This window comes from Cervus elaphus, chromosome 25 (genome assembly GCF_910594005.1).
Source record: "Cervus elaphus chromosome 25, mCerEla1.1, whole genome shotgun sequence".
Lineage (NCBI taxonomy): Eukaryota > Metazoa > Chordata > Mammalia > Artiodactyla > Cervidae > Cervus > Cervus elaphus.
Window position 1 is genome coordinate 8,377,495 of NC_057839.1, and position 14,086 is coordinate 8,391,580.

At 36.8% G+C, this 14,086-nt stretch overlaps 1 protein-coding gene across 2 annotated transcripts in view; it reads left to right on the forward strand.

The window, feature by feature from the left end:
* The window catches only part of CREBRF (CREB3 regulatory factor), a 59,895-nt gene that overhangs the window by 39,624 nt on the left and 6,185 nt on the right, over positions 1-14,086 (forward strand). For both annotated transcript variants that reach the window (XM_043887323.1, XM_043887324.1), the window contains exon 8: positions 7,711-7,833. In XM_043887323.1, the coding sequence (XP_043743258.1) occupies positions 7,711-7,833 (123 nt within the window). The remainder of the gene's footprint in view (positions 1-7,710; positions 7,834-14,086) is intronic.

Consider the following 14,086-nt stretch of genomic DNA (forward strand, 5'->3'; position numbering starts at 1 on the left):
GAGTGGGTAGCTGTTCCCTTCTCCGGGGGATCTTCCTAACCTAGGGATCGAACCCAGGTCTCCTGCATTGCAGGCGGATTATTTACCAGCTGAGCCACCAGGGAAAGCAAATCATCATCTCACACACTTGGAACCTTTTTATAGTGAACTAAAGGGTGGGGTGGAGAAGGCCATGGCACCCCACTCCAGTACTCTTGCCTGGAAAATCCCATGGATGGAGGAGCCTGGTAGGCTGCAGCCCATGGGATCACTGAGTCAGACACGACTGAGCGACTTCACTTTCACTTTTCACTTTCATGCATTGGAGAAGGAAACGGCAACCCACTCCAGTGTTCTTGTCTGGAGAATCCCAGGGATGGGGGAGCCTGGTGGGCTTCTGTCTATGGGGTCGCACAGAGTCGGACACGACTGAAGTGACTTAGCAGCAGCAGCAGCAGAGGGTGGGGAAGCTCTGCTTTTGATCTTCTATAATAAGGACCACCCCTCCCTCCCCCTTGCTTGGTTACTCTTCCTTATGCCTCGTGTCATAAGAGCTCATATGTTCCTTTGCTTCTAAAATTGTCCTCTTCACTGTCAGTTAGCTGTTGGGCTAAGCTGTATCTAAAAGTGGAACTGTGGCTAAATGATTGATTATTATTTGTTTCCAGAGATTTTCTTAACTCCAGCATGATGTCTGGCACATAAATGCTCAATAACTGTGCACGCGCGTGTACTCAGTCACTACGTTGTATTCAGCTCTTTGCGACCCCACAGACTGTTACTCCCCAGGCTCCTCTGTCCTTGTGATTCTCCAGGCAAGGATACTGGAGTGGGTTGCCATTTCATTTTCTAGGAGACCTTTCTGACAGAGGGATTGAACCCGGGTGTCCTGCCTTGGCAAGTGGATTCTTTACCACTGAGCCACTTGGGAAATCCAAGTGTTGTGCAGTTTTTCTGAATCCACTGCCTTGATTATCTTGTTTCCATTTGTGAGGATAGAAAGAGGATTCCCAACCGTGATGTTTACCACTTGTGAAAAGAACTCATGGTATTATTTATTAACAGCTACACAGGTGCTCTAATCAAGGTAAACAAATTAGGTAAAACAATAGTTAGTTGTTGGAATAAAGATCGATCCATTTTCCTATTTTCCTATTCTTGCTTTTTAAAGCATTTTGACTTTGAACTCTGTAAGTGTGTGTGTGATACACACACACACTTAAGGCTCAACATTCAGAAAACAAAGATCATGGCATCCAGTCCCATCATTTCATGACAAATAGATGGAGAAACAGTGGAAACAGTGGCAGACTTTATTTTGGGGGGCTCCAAAATCACTGCAGATGGTGACTGCAGTCATGAAATTAAAAGACGCTTACTCCTTGGAAGAAAAGTTAGACCAACCCAGACAGCATTTTAAAAAGCAGAGATATTACTTTGCCAACAAGGTCCATCTAGTCAAGGCAATGGTTTTTCCAGCAGTCATGTATGAATGTGAGAGTTGGACTATAAAGAAAGCTGAGCACCAAAGAATTGATGCTTCTGAACTGTGGTGTTGGAGAAGACTCTTGAGAGTCCCTTGGACCGCAAGGAGATCCAACCAGTCCATCCTAAAGGAAATCAGTCCTGAATATTCATTGGAAGGCCTGATGCTGAAGCTGAGACTCCAGTACTTTGGCCACCTGATGTGAAGAGCTGACTCATTGGAAAGGACCCTGATGCTGGGAAAGATTGAAGGCAAGGGGAGAAGGGGACGACAGAGGATGAGATGGTTGGATGGTATCACTGACTCAATGGACATGAGTTTGGGTAAACTCCGAGAGTTGGTGATGGACAGGGATGCCTGGCATGCTGCAGTCCATGGGGTCACAGAGAGTTGGACACGACTGAGGGACTGAACTGAACTGAAGTATATATATAATGATTGCAATGTCACAGGCATTCATATTTCATTTTATAATAGAACCTGGCTGACTCACAATGCAGGGAGATGTGGTAGGTCACTGGAACCCTTCTAGGTCTCTTTTTCTCTGGATGCATGTAGGCATATAACTGTGTGTCGTTCAGTTAATAAATTTATCCATAATCATGTACATCTGTATGGCCATATATTTTTGTGCTTGTATATATGTATGTGCAGGCCCACGAACACATATTTTCTGTGTTCTGGGGTGGGGAACAATTGGAAAATTGGTTAAGGGCCAGGAATATATGTATTTCTGAATGTGTTCCTCTATTTCAAATTGAGTTTTTGATGGCCTTTAATTTTTCTTATTTCCAAAGCTAACTTAAAGCCTGTAGATATATTCATGTAGGAAAAAAACTTATCTCTAGGTGCATTTTCTTCTCAATTAGCACAGAGGAAAAGGACCTTCTCATTCATTTTTCTCTTCCACGTCTGTCTTACATGCTTCTCTTTTCCAGTCTTGAGAAGAGCAGCCTTGACTTGGTTTAGAAGACATGTCAGAAGCAATGTAGTAGTTGCTACTTCTGTGTAGTTTGCCACATGTATATATTTTTTATAATTAAATTTATTTATTTTTAATTGAAGGATAATTGCTTTACAATATTGTGTTGGTTTCTGCCAGATTACATGTGGTTTGCAAGTTCTTCCCGTCAAACATACATATATCTCTCAAGGGAATGGTGCCCCTGAGTCCTCTAAATATTGGGAGTCACTGTTAACTGCTTTGTGGAACACTTTTATCCGTTACCTATTGACCCAATGGTTTCTGGAATCAGTGACATTGGAAACAGATTTTGGGACTTGGGAACCATAGGGCTGCCAACTTTATATTTTGCCACATGAGGACATTAAAATGAATATCATCTACAACTACTGTCATTTCATGCAGGGAGGAATATTTTAGTGTTAGAAAATTAAGACAGGCATAATCTCGGACTAAAGTTAGATTTATGAAAAATATACTATATTGTCCTTGTCCATTTTAATTTGTCATCAGCTAGCACTGTTCCAAGGACTAGCTTCAGGGCCCACTACTGTCGTCCTCATCCTGTCCTTTGCTACCAAACCTCTTCCTCCTCTTGATTCCTTCTGCCAAAGCTCACAGGAGCTCTGTGAGCTCTGTGAGTCAAATGTAGATTTGTTGACTCAGAATGAGAAGTAAAGCTACTAAGAGGACTGGACCTTCATCCTGATTAACATAGTTTATCCCCAAAAAAGCTATGTAAGGTTAAAATTTTGGAAGATTCTTGGATGATCATGAAATCAGAACAGGAGGGATCTCTTAAGAGACTTCGGATTTTTCCCTGGTGGCTCAGACGGTAAAGGATTTGCCTGCAATACAGGAGACCCACGTTCTATCTCTGGGTTGGGAAGATCCTCTGGAGAAGGGAATACTGAAGAGATCCTTCAGTATTCTTGTCTGGAGAATTCCATGGGCAGAGCAGCCTGGCGGGCTACAGTTCATGGAGTCATGAGAGAGTCTGACACAACTGAGTGATCTGAATAACTTAGAAATTTAAGGTTGGTCCTCATTTTCTGAGCCAGATGCTTTTATCTCCTCACCTAGAAGTTTGTGATGGTAGAACCCTTCACCTCTGCCCTCCCTGCCCCAGTGTTCTGGCATGGACACTTGCCCAGATCGAGAAGAGCTGTTCTGCTGTTTCAGTTTTCAGTGCTCTTTTCACTTTTAAAGAAGTGGGCTGATTTACTTTACCTATTGAGGATGGGGAACCTTTTACCTTCTCATAAGTCCAGCCTGCATGTAAATGTCCTTATTTATATTTGAGTTAATGGTTTTCTCTCTCGTGTATTTGAGAAACAAGCATAAATTTCTTATTTCAATTAGCCTCCAACTAATAAAAATAAATGGGAAAAAAAAATTTCTTGTTTCATGTGGTTTCAGGAGTCAGCTGTGCTTTCCTTGTTTGGTGACACATTTTTTAATATATTGTCCCTGCATGTAGTTTTAAATTACTTCTCCTCCCCCTGCCAGTTATTTCTGATTTTCCTCTTTAGTATTAGTCTAGATTGGTTTCTTCTAAGTATTACAAGATAAGGAATAACAAATCATTGATTTCAAAGCAATGTCTGAAGTAGTAGAGATTTATTTCAGACTACAGGACTTCCATGTGTTGAAACTAGAGGTGTGTTCCCCCCACCACCACCCTGCAACTTTATTGAGGTATAATTAAAGTAAAATAACTCCACATATTTAGAGTATTGTATGGTTACTTTGGTCATATGTACATACATGTGAAATCAGTCAGGATCGCGAACATTTTGATCACTTCCAAAAGTTTCCTAGTGCCCCTTTGCAAGCTAGTCCTCTCTTTTCCTGTCTCTGAGTGACCACAGTCTGCTTTCTGTCACTGTAAATTAGTGTACATTTTCTAAAATTTTATATTAATGGAATCCTGCCATACATTCTTCTTTTTTGCCTGGCTACTTGCACTCTGCGTATTTATTTAAACATTTATCTATATCAATAGTTAAATGGTTTTCAGTGTTGAGTAGTATTCCATTGTATTAGATATGCTTCAGTTTGTTTATCGATTCACATGTTGGTGAGTATTTAAGATTGTTTGCTATTGCCATAACTGCTATAGACATATGTCTATAGAGCTGCTATGAATACTCCTGTGGAGGTGTTTGGGTGGACATACGTTTTAATTTCTCTTGGTTAAATATCTGTGAGTAACTTTATAAACAACCGCCAAGCTGTTTTCCACAAGTGGCTATACCATTTTACATTCTCAAAAACAGTATAGGAGGGTTCTAGTTGGTCCATATTCTCGCTAACACTTGGTAAGGTCAGTCTGATTACTTTTAACCAACCTAATGGATATGTGGCAAGATATCATTGTGGTCTTAATTTGTATTTCATTAGTTTATGATGTTGAACATCTTTGCTTATTGGCTGTTTATATATTTTGTGTGCATGTGGGTGAAGTGTCTTAAAATGTTTTGCCATTTAAAATTTTTTTCTTCTAAAAGTTCTTTATTGTAGATATAGGTTCTCAGATATATCTTATCTGATATATATGTTGAAGATTTTTTTTTTTTGTTTAAGATATTTTATACTAATCTTTTGATTGCCTTTTTGTTCTCTCACTGGCATCTTCCAAAGAGCAGAAATTTTTAATTTTGATGAAGTCTGATGTGTTAGTCTTTCATTTTATATTTTTGTGTGTTCTAATTAGAAAGTGTGCCAACTTCAAAACTGTATTTTTGTGTATATTTTCTCCTAGGATTTATATAGTTTTAGATTTTACAGTCAGTTTTTTTTTCCCCCACAAACAAATACCCAGTTGATCAAGCACCATTCTTTGAAAGGACTTCTTTTTCCATTGATTTTTTTTTTTTTTAAACCTTCGTTAAATCAGTTGATCCTATATGTATGGATCTACCTCTGGACTCTGTATTCTGTTCCATTGAGCTGTTTGTCTATCTTTATGTGAATATGCAGTATCTTACTGTAGTTTTATAGTAGATCATTAAAGTCTTGGTAGTGTTCGTCCTTGTTGGTCTTCCAATTTTGTTCTTTTCTTTCAAAGTTGTTTTGGCTCTTCTAGGTCCTTTGCATGACCATTATCAACTTTGGAGTCACTTTATCACTTTTTATAAAAGAAGTCTTCTGAAATTTTTATTGGAATTGCTCTAATCTGTAGATCAATTTGGAGAGAATTATCATCCTAACAAAATGGAGGCTTCCAATCCATGAACTTTGGATCTCTTTCCATTTGGTTGTCTTCTTTAATTTCGCTCTGACTTGTTTTATAGTTTTCAATGTACAGTGCTTGAACATCTTTTCTTAGATTTATTCCTGGATCTTTTATATTTCTGATGTTATTGTAAATGGACTCATTGAAATTTCAAATTCTTTGTTGCTAATATGTAAAATGAAATTTTGTTTCATACCTTTTTTAGCACTTATTTTTTTGGCTGCTGTGGATCTTCATTGCTGTGCCAGGGCTTTTCTCTAGCTGTGGTGAGCGGGGGCTACTCTTCGTCACAGTGCACGGGCTTCTCCCTGCAGTGGCTTCTCTCGTTGTAGACCACGGGTTCTAGGGCACTCAGGTTTCAGCAGCTGCAACGTGTGGGCTCAGTAGTTGTCGCCCTTGTGCTTAGTTGCCCTGAGGCATATGGGATCATCCTGGATGAGGGATCAAACGCGTATACCCCTACATTGACAGGCAGATTCTTAACCACTGGGCCACCAAAGAATTCCATGTATTACTCCTGCCATATTTTCTTGCTAAATTTATTAGTTCCAACAGTAGGTGTGTAGATGCCCTGGAATTTTCTATATAAGTAGTTGTCACCTGCAAATAGAAATGGCTTTATTTACTCCTTTTGATTTCTGTGTCTTTTAATTTCTGTTCTTTGCCTTATTGCAATGTTTAGGACATTTGAATAGAAGTGGTGACTGCCTTGTTTGCAGGGGAAACTTTGAGTTTTAACTTGATGTTGGCTGTAGGTTTTTTGGTAGTCAAGATGCCCTCAATTGTTTTAAGTTTCCTTCTTTTCCTAGTTTCATTTTTCATGAATAGATAGGGAATACTGTCATTTCTTTCATTTTAAAATTGCATTGTTCTCCTTTATTCTGGTAACATATCACATTCCCCTGTAAATACGGTGAATGATATTAACTAATTTTTTATTAAACCAACCTCACATTCTTAGAATAAACTGTATTTGGTTATGATGTATTTTCCTTTTTACGTAGAGTCTATTGCAAATATTTTGCAGGATTCTAGTCTGATGTTTTAAGTTGGAGTCGGTTTCTAATATTTTGTCAAGGATTCTTAGGTCTATATTCAAAAGGGATATTGGTCTGTTGATTTTCTTTTTTTGTAATGTTTTTGTCAGGCTTTGGTATTTGAGGGCACTACCTTATAGAATGAATTCAGTCGTGATCTTTCTTGCTCTTTTTTGAAAAAGCCTGATAAGATTGCTTTTATTTCTTCATTGTATATTTGATAGAATTTTACATTAAAACCCTCTGAGTTTTCTTTTGGGAGTATTTTTGGATAAATTCAATTCCTTTGTTAGAAATGGGCTGTTCAGATATTCCTTTTCTTCATGTTAAGTAACATTTTCAGTAAATTTGTCCATTTCATCCAAGTTTTTCCATTTGTTAACATAGCATTTTCTTATCCTTTTAATGGCTCTGTTTTAAAGTGATGACCCCTTTTTCATTCTAGCTATAGATGTTGGAGCAGTCTAGCTGGGGATGGGGATTAGGGTGGGAGTGAATACCAATTTTGTTGATATTTTTAAAGAACCAGCTTTAGACTTTGTTAACATTCTCTATTGTGTGTTTGTGTTCTGTTTTATTGATTTCTCTTCTTATCTTTATTATTTTCCTCCTTATTTACTTTTGGTTAACTTTGCTCTTTTATTTCAAAGCTTCTTAAAGGCAGAGAATTTTGTTTTTAAAGCTTTGTCTTTAAAGAGCTATGATTTATTTAGTAAACATTTACTAAAACTCAGAGTCAGTGTCTGACACTGTCATAGGTCTTAAAGCTGTGAAGACAAGGAGGACACATTGCTTACAGAATAGTGAAGACTGATACATGGCTGCAGCCTGTTATCAAAAGCGGCACATCATATGAAATTAATCTCTTTGGATAAGAAAGCTTGCAACCATCACTGCCTAATGTTTTCTTATATGTTCTTCATTTTTAATGATCTGTTATTACATAATTAAAAGTAAATTTTTCCATGTTGGTGACATGTTCCAAGTGTCCTGTTCTGTCTTACAGATAATTTATTGTTTGTAATCAACTCCATCAAGCAAGAGATTGTAAACCGAGTACAGAATCCAAGAGAGGAGAGAGGACCCAACATGGGACAGAAGCTTGAAATCCTCATTAAAGATACTCTTGGTAAGAAGAGTACTGGATAAATTAATAACAAATAATAACATGCAGTGTAAGGTATATGATTCAAGGGAATAGTAAAAATTCTTTTAAGGAAAAACTCAAGTGCTTTCATTGTAGTTACTTTCTTTTGTGAGAAGATTTAGCATTCATAAACATGTCCTGCTGGTTACCACAACTTATTATTTAGACTTCATCACTGAACTATTTTAACACTCGGGAGGGATAAACTTCTAGCAACTTTAACCTTCTTTGGGGAAAATAAAAGTCCTTGACCTTGTCAGGCCTGCGGTATATACTTTAGTAGAGGTTCTTACCTACTTGCTTTATTCTTTCACAGGATTGTAACAAACTTGCTTATCTGGTTTTCCATCCCTGAACAGATTGTGCCACATAGGGAGGAACAGAGAGGCGGCTAAACAGAAGTCAGGCAGAGTGATCCCTGACAGGGAGGGTAGAGGTAGCTAAAGTAGACATAGACATTCGAACCTTAGAGAACCAAGAGCTTAGCTGCCATAGGAGCAAATCAGATCAGCCTCCGAGCAGTAGCATCCCAAGGGCATTATAGCATAACACAATCTCTGAAAACCCTGAAGCATCGTAAAATTGGTTCTTTGTTTAGCAGTGTATTTTCTAAGATTGTCTCTTAAAAACTAGTTCTTACATCGTCGTTCTGTATAGTAGTAAATTTCACTTACCTGAAAATTTTCTTCCAGTTCATTTTCCCCCAGAATGCTGACTGTATACTGAATCAGTTTACTTGAAAGAATTAGAGCTTACTTTTCAATTATTTATTCATTACCTGAATTTTAGAGTGCCAAACATTGTTATTAAAAAAAATTCAATTGTAAATATCTTAGAATTTAAGACAGCTTTTCTGATACCCAGTATTATAAATTCACTCATTCCACAAAATTTTTTGAATGCCTTACTATGTGCCAGATGTTGGGGAACACAGAGATTAAGCGAAGACTTTGTTGCTACTCTTCTCAAGAAGCTTGCAGTCTAAAAATGGAGCATAAAGAATAAACAGAAAACCAAAAAAAAAAAAAAAAAGAATGAACAGAAAACCAGAAATAATAGTAATATTGTGATAATTGCTATGAAGAAATTAAGATTCTTAGATGGAGTGGAGTGAGCAAGAATATTTTATTTCTGTTTATACAGAAATATTCCTGTATACCAAATCTGCTGCTAAAATAATTGTATTTTCTTTCATTGAAAATAAATGCACATTGAATGCTTCCATGTACTTAGTAAGTTTCTCATGGTTTTTGAAATGACTTATTAGTTTCTCTTGTTGGCAGTGTGTTCATAATGAATGTAAAATATGCTAGTGTTTCTGAAGGGCAGTTGGGAATCATTAGTAAAATTAGCACTGCATATAGATTTTAACCTAAAGATTTCATGAAATTTGACAACTTTCATGTTTGAAGGCCAACGGAGAAGATATGAAAGATTTAAGAGACAAGAAAAAAGAATTTGTTAGCCTAGAAAGGGGTAAACAGCTCGCATTTGTCTAGTTCTTATTGTGATCCAGGATCTGACTATTAAGGTTGTTTAGTCATTTACTTCCACAGTTCTGTGAAGGAGATATTATTATCCTGGTTTTACGAATAAGGAATTGGAAGCCCAACAAGGTAGTAAGTAACTTGCCACAAGTCCTATAGCCAACAAGTGAGGGGACTAGGAGTCGAAGTAAGTTCTGCTAGTTGCAAGGGCTTACACTATACCCATGTGTCATCACTTGGCCTTGTCGTCTGACACTCATCTCTAGATAGTTTCTGGCCTGTATGATTCACAAGTGGCCCACTAAGTGCCTTGTCCAGTAGACTTACTTGAGGATTTATTTTTCTTCACATTCTATGTAACATTTGATTCCACTGAACATTTATCTTCATTCTTGAAACATTTTTATTATTTTAAGATACTTTAGTTCTGCATGCCTTGTTCCCTGTCTTTTTACACACAAAAAAATGCTAGTGGTTTCTCTTTAGCTCTAGCGATATCCACTGGTCATATGCAGAAATTAAGATATGTTTTAAAGACACAAAAGCTCATTTAGCATAATGGTTAAGATGAGAGTATTTGAAATCAGCTCTAGATTCAAGTCCTGACCCTGCCACCTGAGGACTGTGGGGAAGTAACTTCACTTCCCTCAACCTAATTTTATTCATTTATAAAATGTGGACAGTTGTGTGGATTAAATGGAAAGAGTACGTGTAAAGCACTTAGCATACTGCTGAACACAAATTCTCAATGCTCAGTAAATATTAGTTGTTGATAATTACCATATTACATAGTAAACATTTGAGGTTTTTTTCTGTAAAAGCTTTTTATTTCTATATAGTCTTCCTATGTTAGGTAGAGAGAGGAATTTAATGTTTTGTAAGAAAAAAATTCTTCCTGCCTTTTTATTTTCTAATTTAAAAGTTTATATATTGATAAGTTTGTGCTTTTCTCTTTATACCTGATTATCAATTTTACCAGATACAGTCCTTTACTCACATTTTCCTGCCTTGAGTATTTTAAATATGTTTCTCCATTTTTATTCTGGCATAAAGTATTGCTTTTGAAAAGCTAATAATTCCCTGATTTTTTTCCCCTTATGTCATTTGCTGTTTTTGCCCAGATGTCAGCAGGATTTTTTTTTCTTTTTATTTAAATCTTAGTGACTTTACTAGCCTGTGTCTTGGACTGGGTCATTTTAGGTCGATAGTCTCATACACTCTGTGCTCTCTCAGTGAGTAACTTCAGATCTTTCAGTATTTAGTTTGTCCCCCTGCTATGCTTTTCTTCTTTGGGGACACTTACTGTTTGTGGATTGGATCTTTTTTGCCTGTCTTCACTATTTTCTGAGGTATATTCACTTTTTCTCAAATTTAAGAAGATCTCTTCATTTCTAATTTTAAAATTCTTTCCTTTTTCACTGCTGTTCTCTTAAATGCGTATCTGTTATATTTATTTGCGACTCTTACATTCCTTTTAATTTTAACTTCAGGAATCAATTTTTTCATTTTGCTTCTAATTTTTTGAGGTGTAATTGACATTTTATGTTTCAGGTGTATAATGTACTGGTTTGATATTGGTATATATTACAAAATGATCACCACCATAAGTCCAGTTAACATCCATCAGTATGCATAGTTAACAAAACATTTTTTTCTTATGATGAGACCTTTTAAGATCCTTTCTCCTACCTACTTTCAAATATGCAGGACAGTATTATTAACTATGGTCACCATGCTGTACTTTACATCCCCTTCATTATAGGTGACTTTTTCATCAAGAACATATATGTTTTGGTTTTGTTTACAGCTTTTTTCCTGAATTCAATCTTGTCTGATACTACAGTCATGAATACAACTTTCTTATTATTTATATTTGCCTGGTAACCCTTTGCCTACCCCCCCTTTTTTTTTTTGGTAAGATTTTATTGAGGAAATCAACTTATAATTTGTTCTTTGATTAGGACAAGACAAAGGAAAAATAGAATTTCAGATGGAACAATGACATAAACATACCAAGATATCCAGAAATTTACATGTATAGAAAAGAGTTTTTAAACCTCCACATTAGTTGTTTTTAATTGGAAGAGAATTGCTTTACAATGTTGTGTTGATTTCTGCCATATATCAACATGAATCAGCCACAGGTGTACATATGTCCACTACTCCTTGAGCCTCCCTTCCACCCCCACCCCACCCCATCGTTCTAGGCTGTCGCAGAGCTGGGTTAGCTCCCTGCAGCTACAGCACGTTCGCACTGGCTGGCTGTTGTGCGTACGGTGATGTATGTCTCCACGCTGCTTTCTCAGCTCATCCCACCCTCTCCTTCCCCTGCTGTGTCCACAAGTCTGTTCTCTGTATCTGCATCTTTACTGCTGCCCTGCAGATAGGTTTATCAGTACTGTTTTTCTGGATTCCATATATTAATATATGCATTAATATATGATGTTGTCTTTCTCTTTTTGACTTCACTCTGTATAACAGGTTCTAGGTTCATTCACCTTCCCAGAACTGACTCAAATTTTTTATGGCTGAGTAATATTCCATTGTATATATGTACCATTACTTCTTTATCCATTCATCTGTCAGTGGACATCTAGGAGTCTTTTAGAATTGTGGTTTTCTCAGGGTATATGCCCAGTAGTGAGATTGCTGGGTCATGTGGCAGTTTTATTCCTCGTTTCTCAAGAAATTGCCACACTGTTCTCCATAGTGGCTGTATCCTACCAGCAGTGCAAGAAAATTCCTTTTTCTCCACATCCTTTCCAGCATTTATTGTTTGTAGATTTTTTGATGATGCCCATTCTGATTGGTGTGAGGTGATACCTCATTGTAGTTTTGATTTGCATCTAACAAACAGGTGAGGTTGAGCATTTTTTCATGTGTTTATTAGCCGTCTAGTCTTCTTTGGAGAAATGTCTGTTTAGGTCTTCTGCCCATTTTTTGATTGGTTTGTTTTTCTGATCTTAAGCTACATCAGCTGCTTATATATTTTGGAGATTAATCCTTTGTCAGTTGCTTCATTTATAATTATTTTCTCTCATTTTGAGAATTGTCTTTTTTTGCCTACCCTTTAATTTTCAGTCATTCTGTGTTGCCTTATATGAGATCTCTTTTTTAAAAGGTCTTAACTATATTAAAATGTAAACTTCATTTTGATTTTAATACCATAAATTCAGTCCTAGATTTTTATATATGACTTATAGTTTGGCTTTTCTTTGTTAATCAGCCTAGGAGTTTTTCCTTTCTTTTTAAAAAATTTATTTATTTTTGGCTGCATTGGGTCTGCATTGCAATGCATAAGCTCTTCATTGTTGTGCCTGGGCTTTCTCTAGTTGCAGCAAGTGGGGGCTGCTTTCAGGTTGTGGTGCGTGGGCTTCTCATTGTGGTGACTTCTCTTGTTGCAAAGCGTGGTTTCTAGGCATGGGCTTCGGTAACTGCAGTGTGCGGGCTCTGGAGCACAGGCTCAGCAGCGGTGGCACATGGGCACGCCCCATGGCATGTGGGATCCTAGTTTCTGGATGCGGGATCAAACCCATGTTCCCTGCATTACAAGGTGGATTCTTAACACTTGACTGCCAAGGGAGTCCCCAGGAGTTCTTCTTTAATGGATGTGTTTCGCTCATTTTTATCTACTGATACATGTTTGGTTTTAACTTCTGTCATCAAAAGGTCTGTTAGGATTGTTCATATGACTTTCTTGCTTTCTGTTGTCATTCATACTATTCATATTCTGTTGTCATCCATATTATTATAGTTTCATTTTGTATGTCTTCTCTGATTATTTTCTACTTCTGCATTTTTGTCTTGCAGGCTCACTTTTAAATTATAATGTATACTTAATTTTTTTCTCAACTTTTCATTTAAAATATCAGTCCTACAAGAAAAGTAGAAATAAATAGTCCAGTAAACATTTGCATGTCATTCAGCTATATTAACCAATGTTAATATTTTTGCTGCATTTGCTTTAGTTCTGCCTCCATCTACATTTTTCCCTAAATATTTGAAGGTAACTTAAAAACATGATTATTCATCCCAAACTACTACTTCAACATGTGTTCCTCAAGAATAGGGACACTTTCTTACTTAGACACAATACTGTTGTCACTTCCTGGTTCAACATCACTATAACATCTATGTGGAGTTCATATTTAAATTTCCCCAGTTGTCTCAGTAATGTCCTTTATAACTTTTTTGTTGTTTTTGATCTGATTAAGGATCATGAGTTGCATTTAGTTTTTTGTTGTTGTTGTTCTCCTTTAATCTAAATCAGTCTCCTAGTCTTTTTTCTTTCCATTAAAAAAAAAAAAATCCAGGTAGTTGATCTTGTAAAATGTCCCAACATCTGAATTCATCTGATTCCCCATGATCAGATACAGTTAAGTTTTCTTGGCAAGAATACATTATAGGTTATATCCTTCTCATTTTGTCAATCAAGAAACATAGATGGTCCCATGGTTAAGACTTGGCCTTCCAATGCACACGGTGTGGGTTCTATCCCTGGTCCAGTTCAGGAGCTGAAAATGGTCCACATCAAAAAAAAGAAGTCTTGAAGCAACACACAGTATCAGTTTGTCCAGTTATTGGTCCCAATGAATTTGATCACATGGTTAAAATGGTATCAATACTCTTTTACAGTATATTGACTTCTTATAAGCAGTTACTAAATAGATTTTTCTGTTTCCATCCTTTTAATTGCTTATTTTTTATTATATTTTAAAACACATATACTTCTGTTACTGAAAATCAAT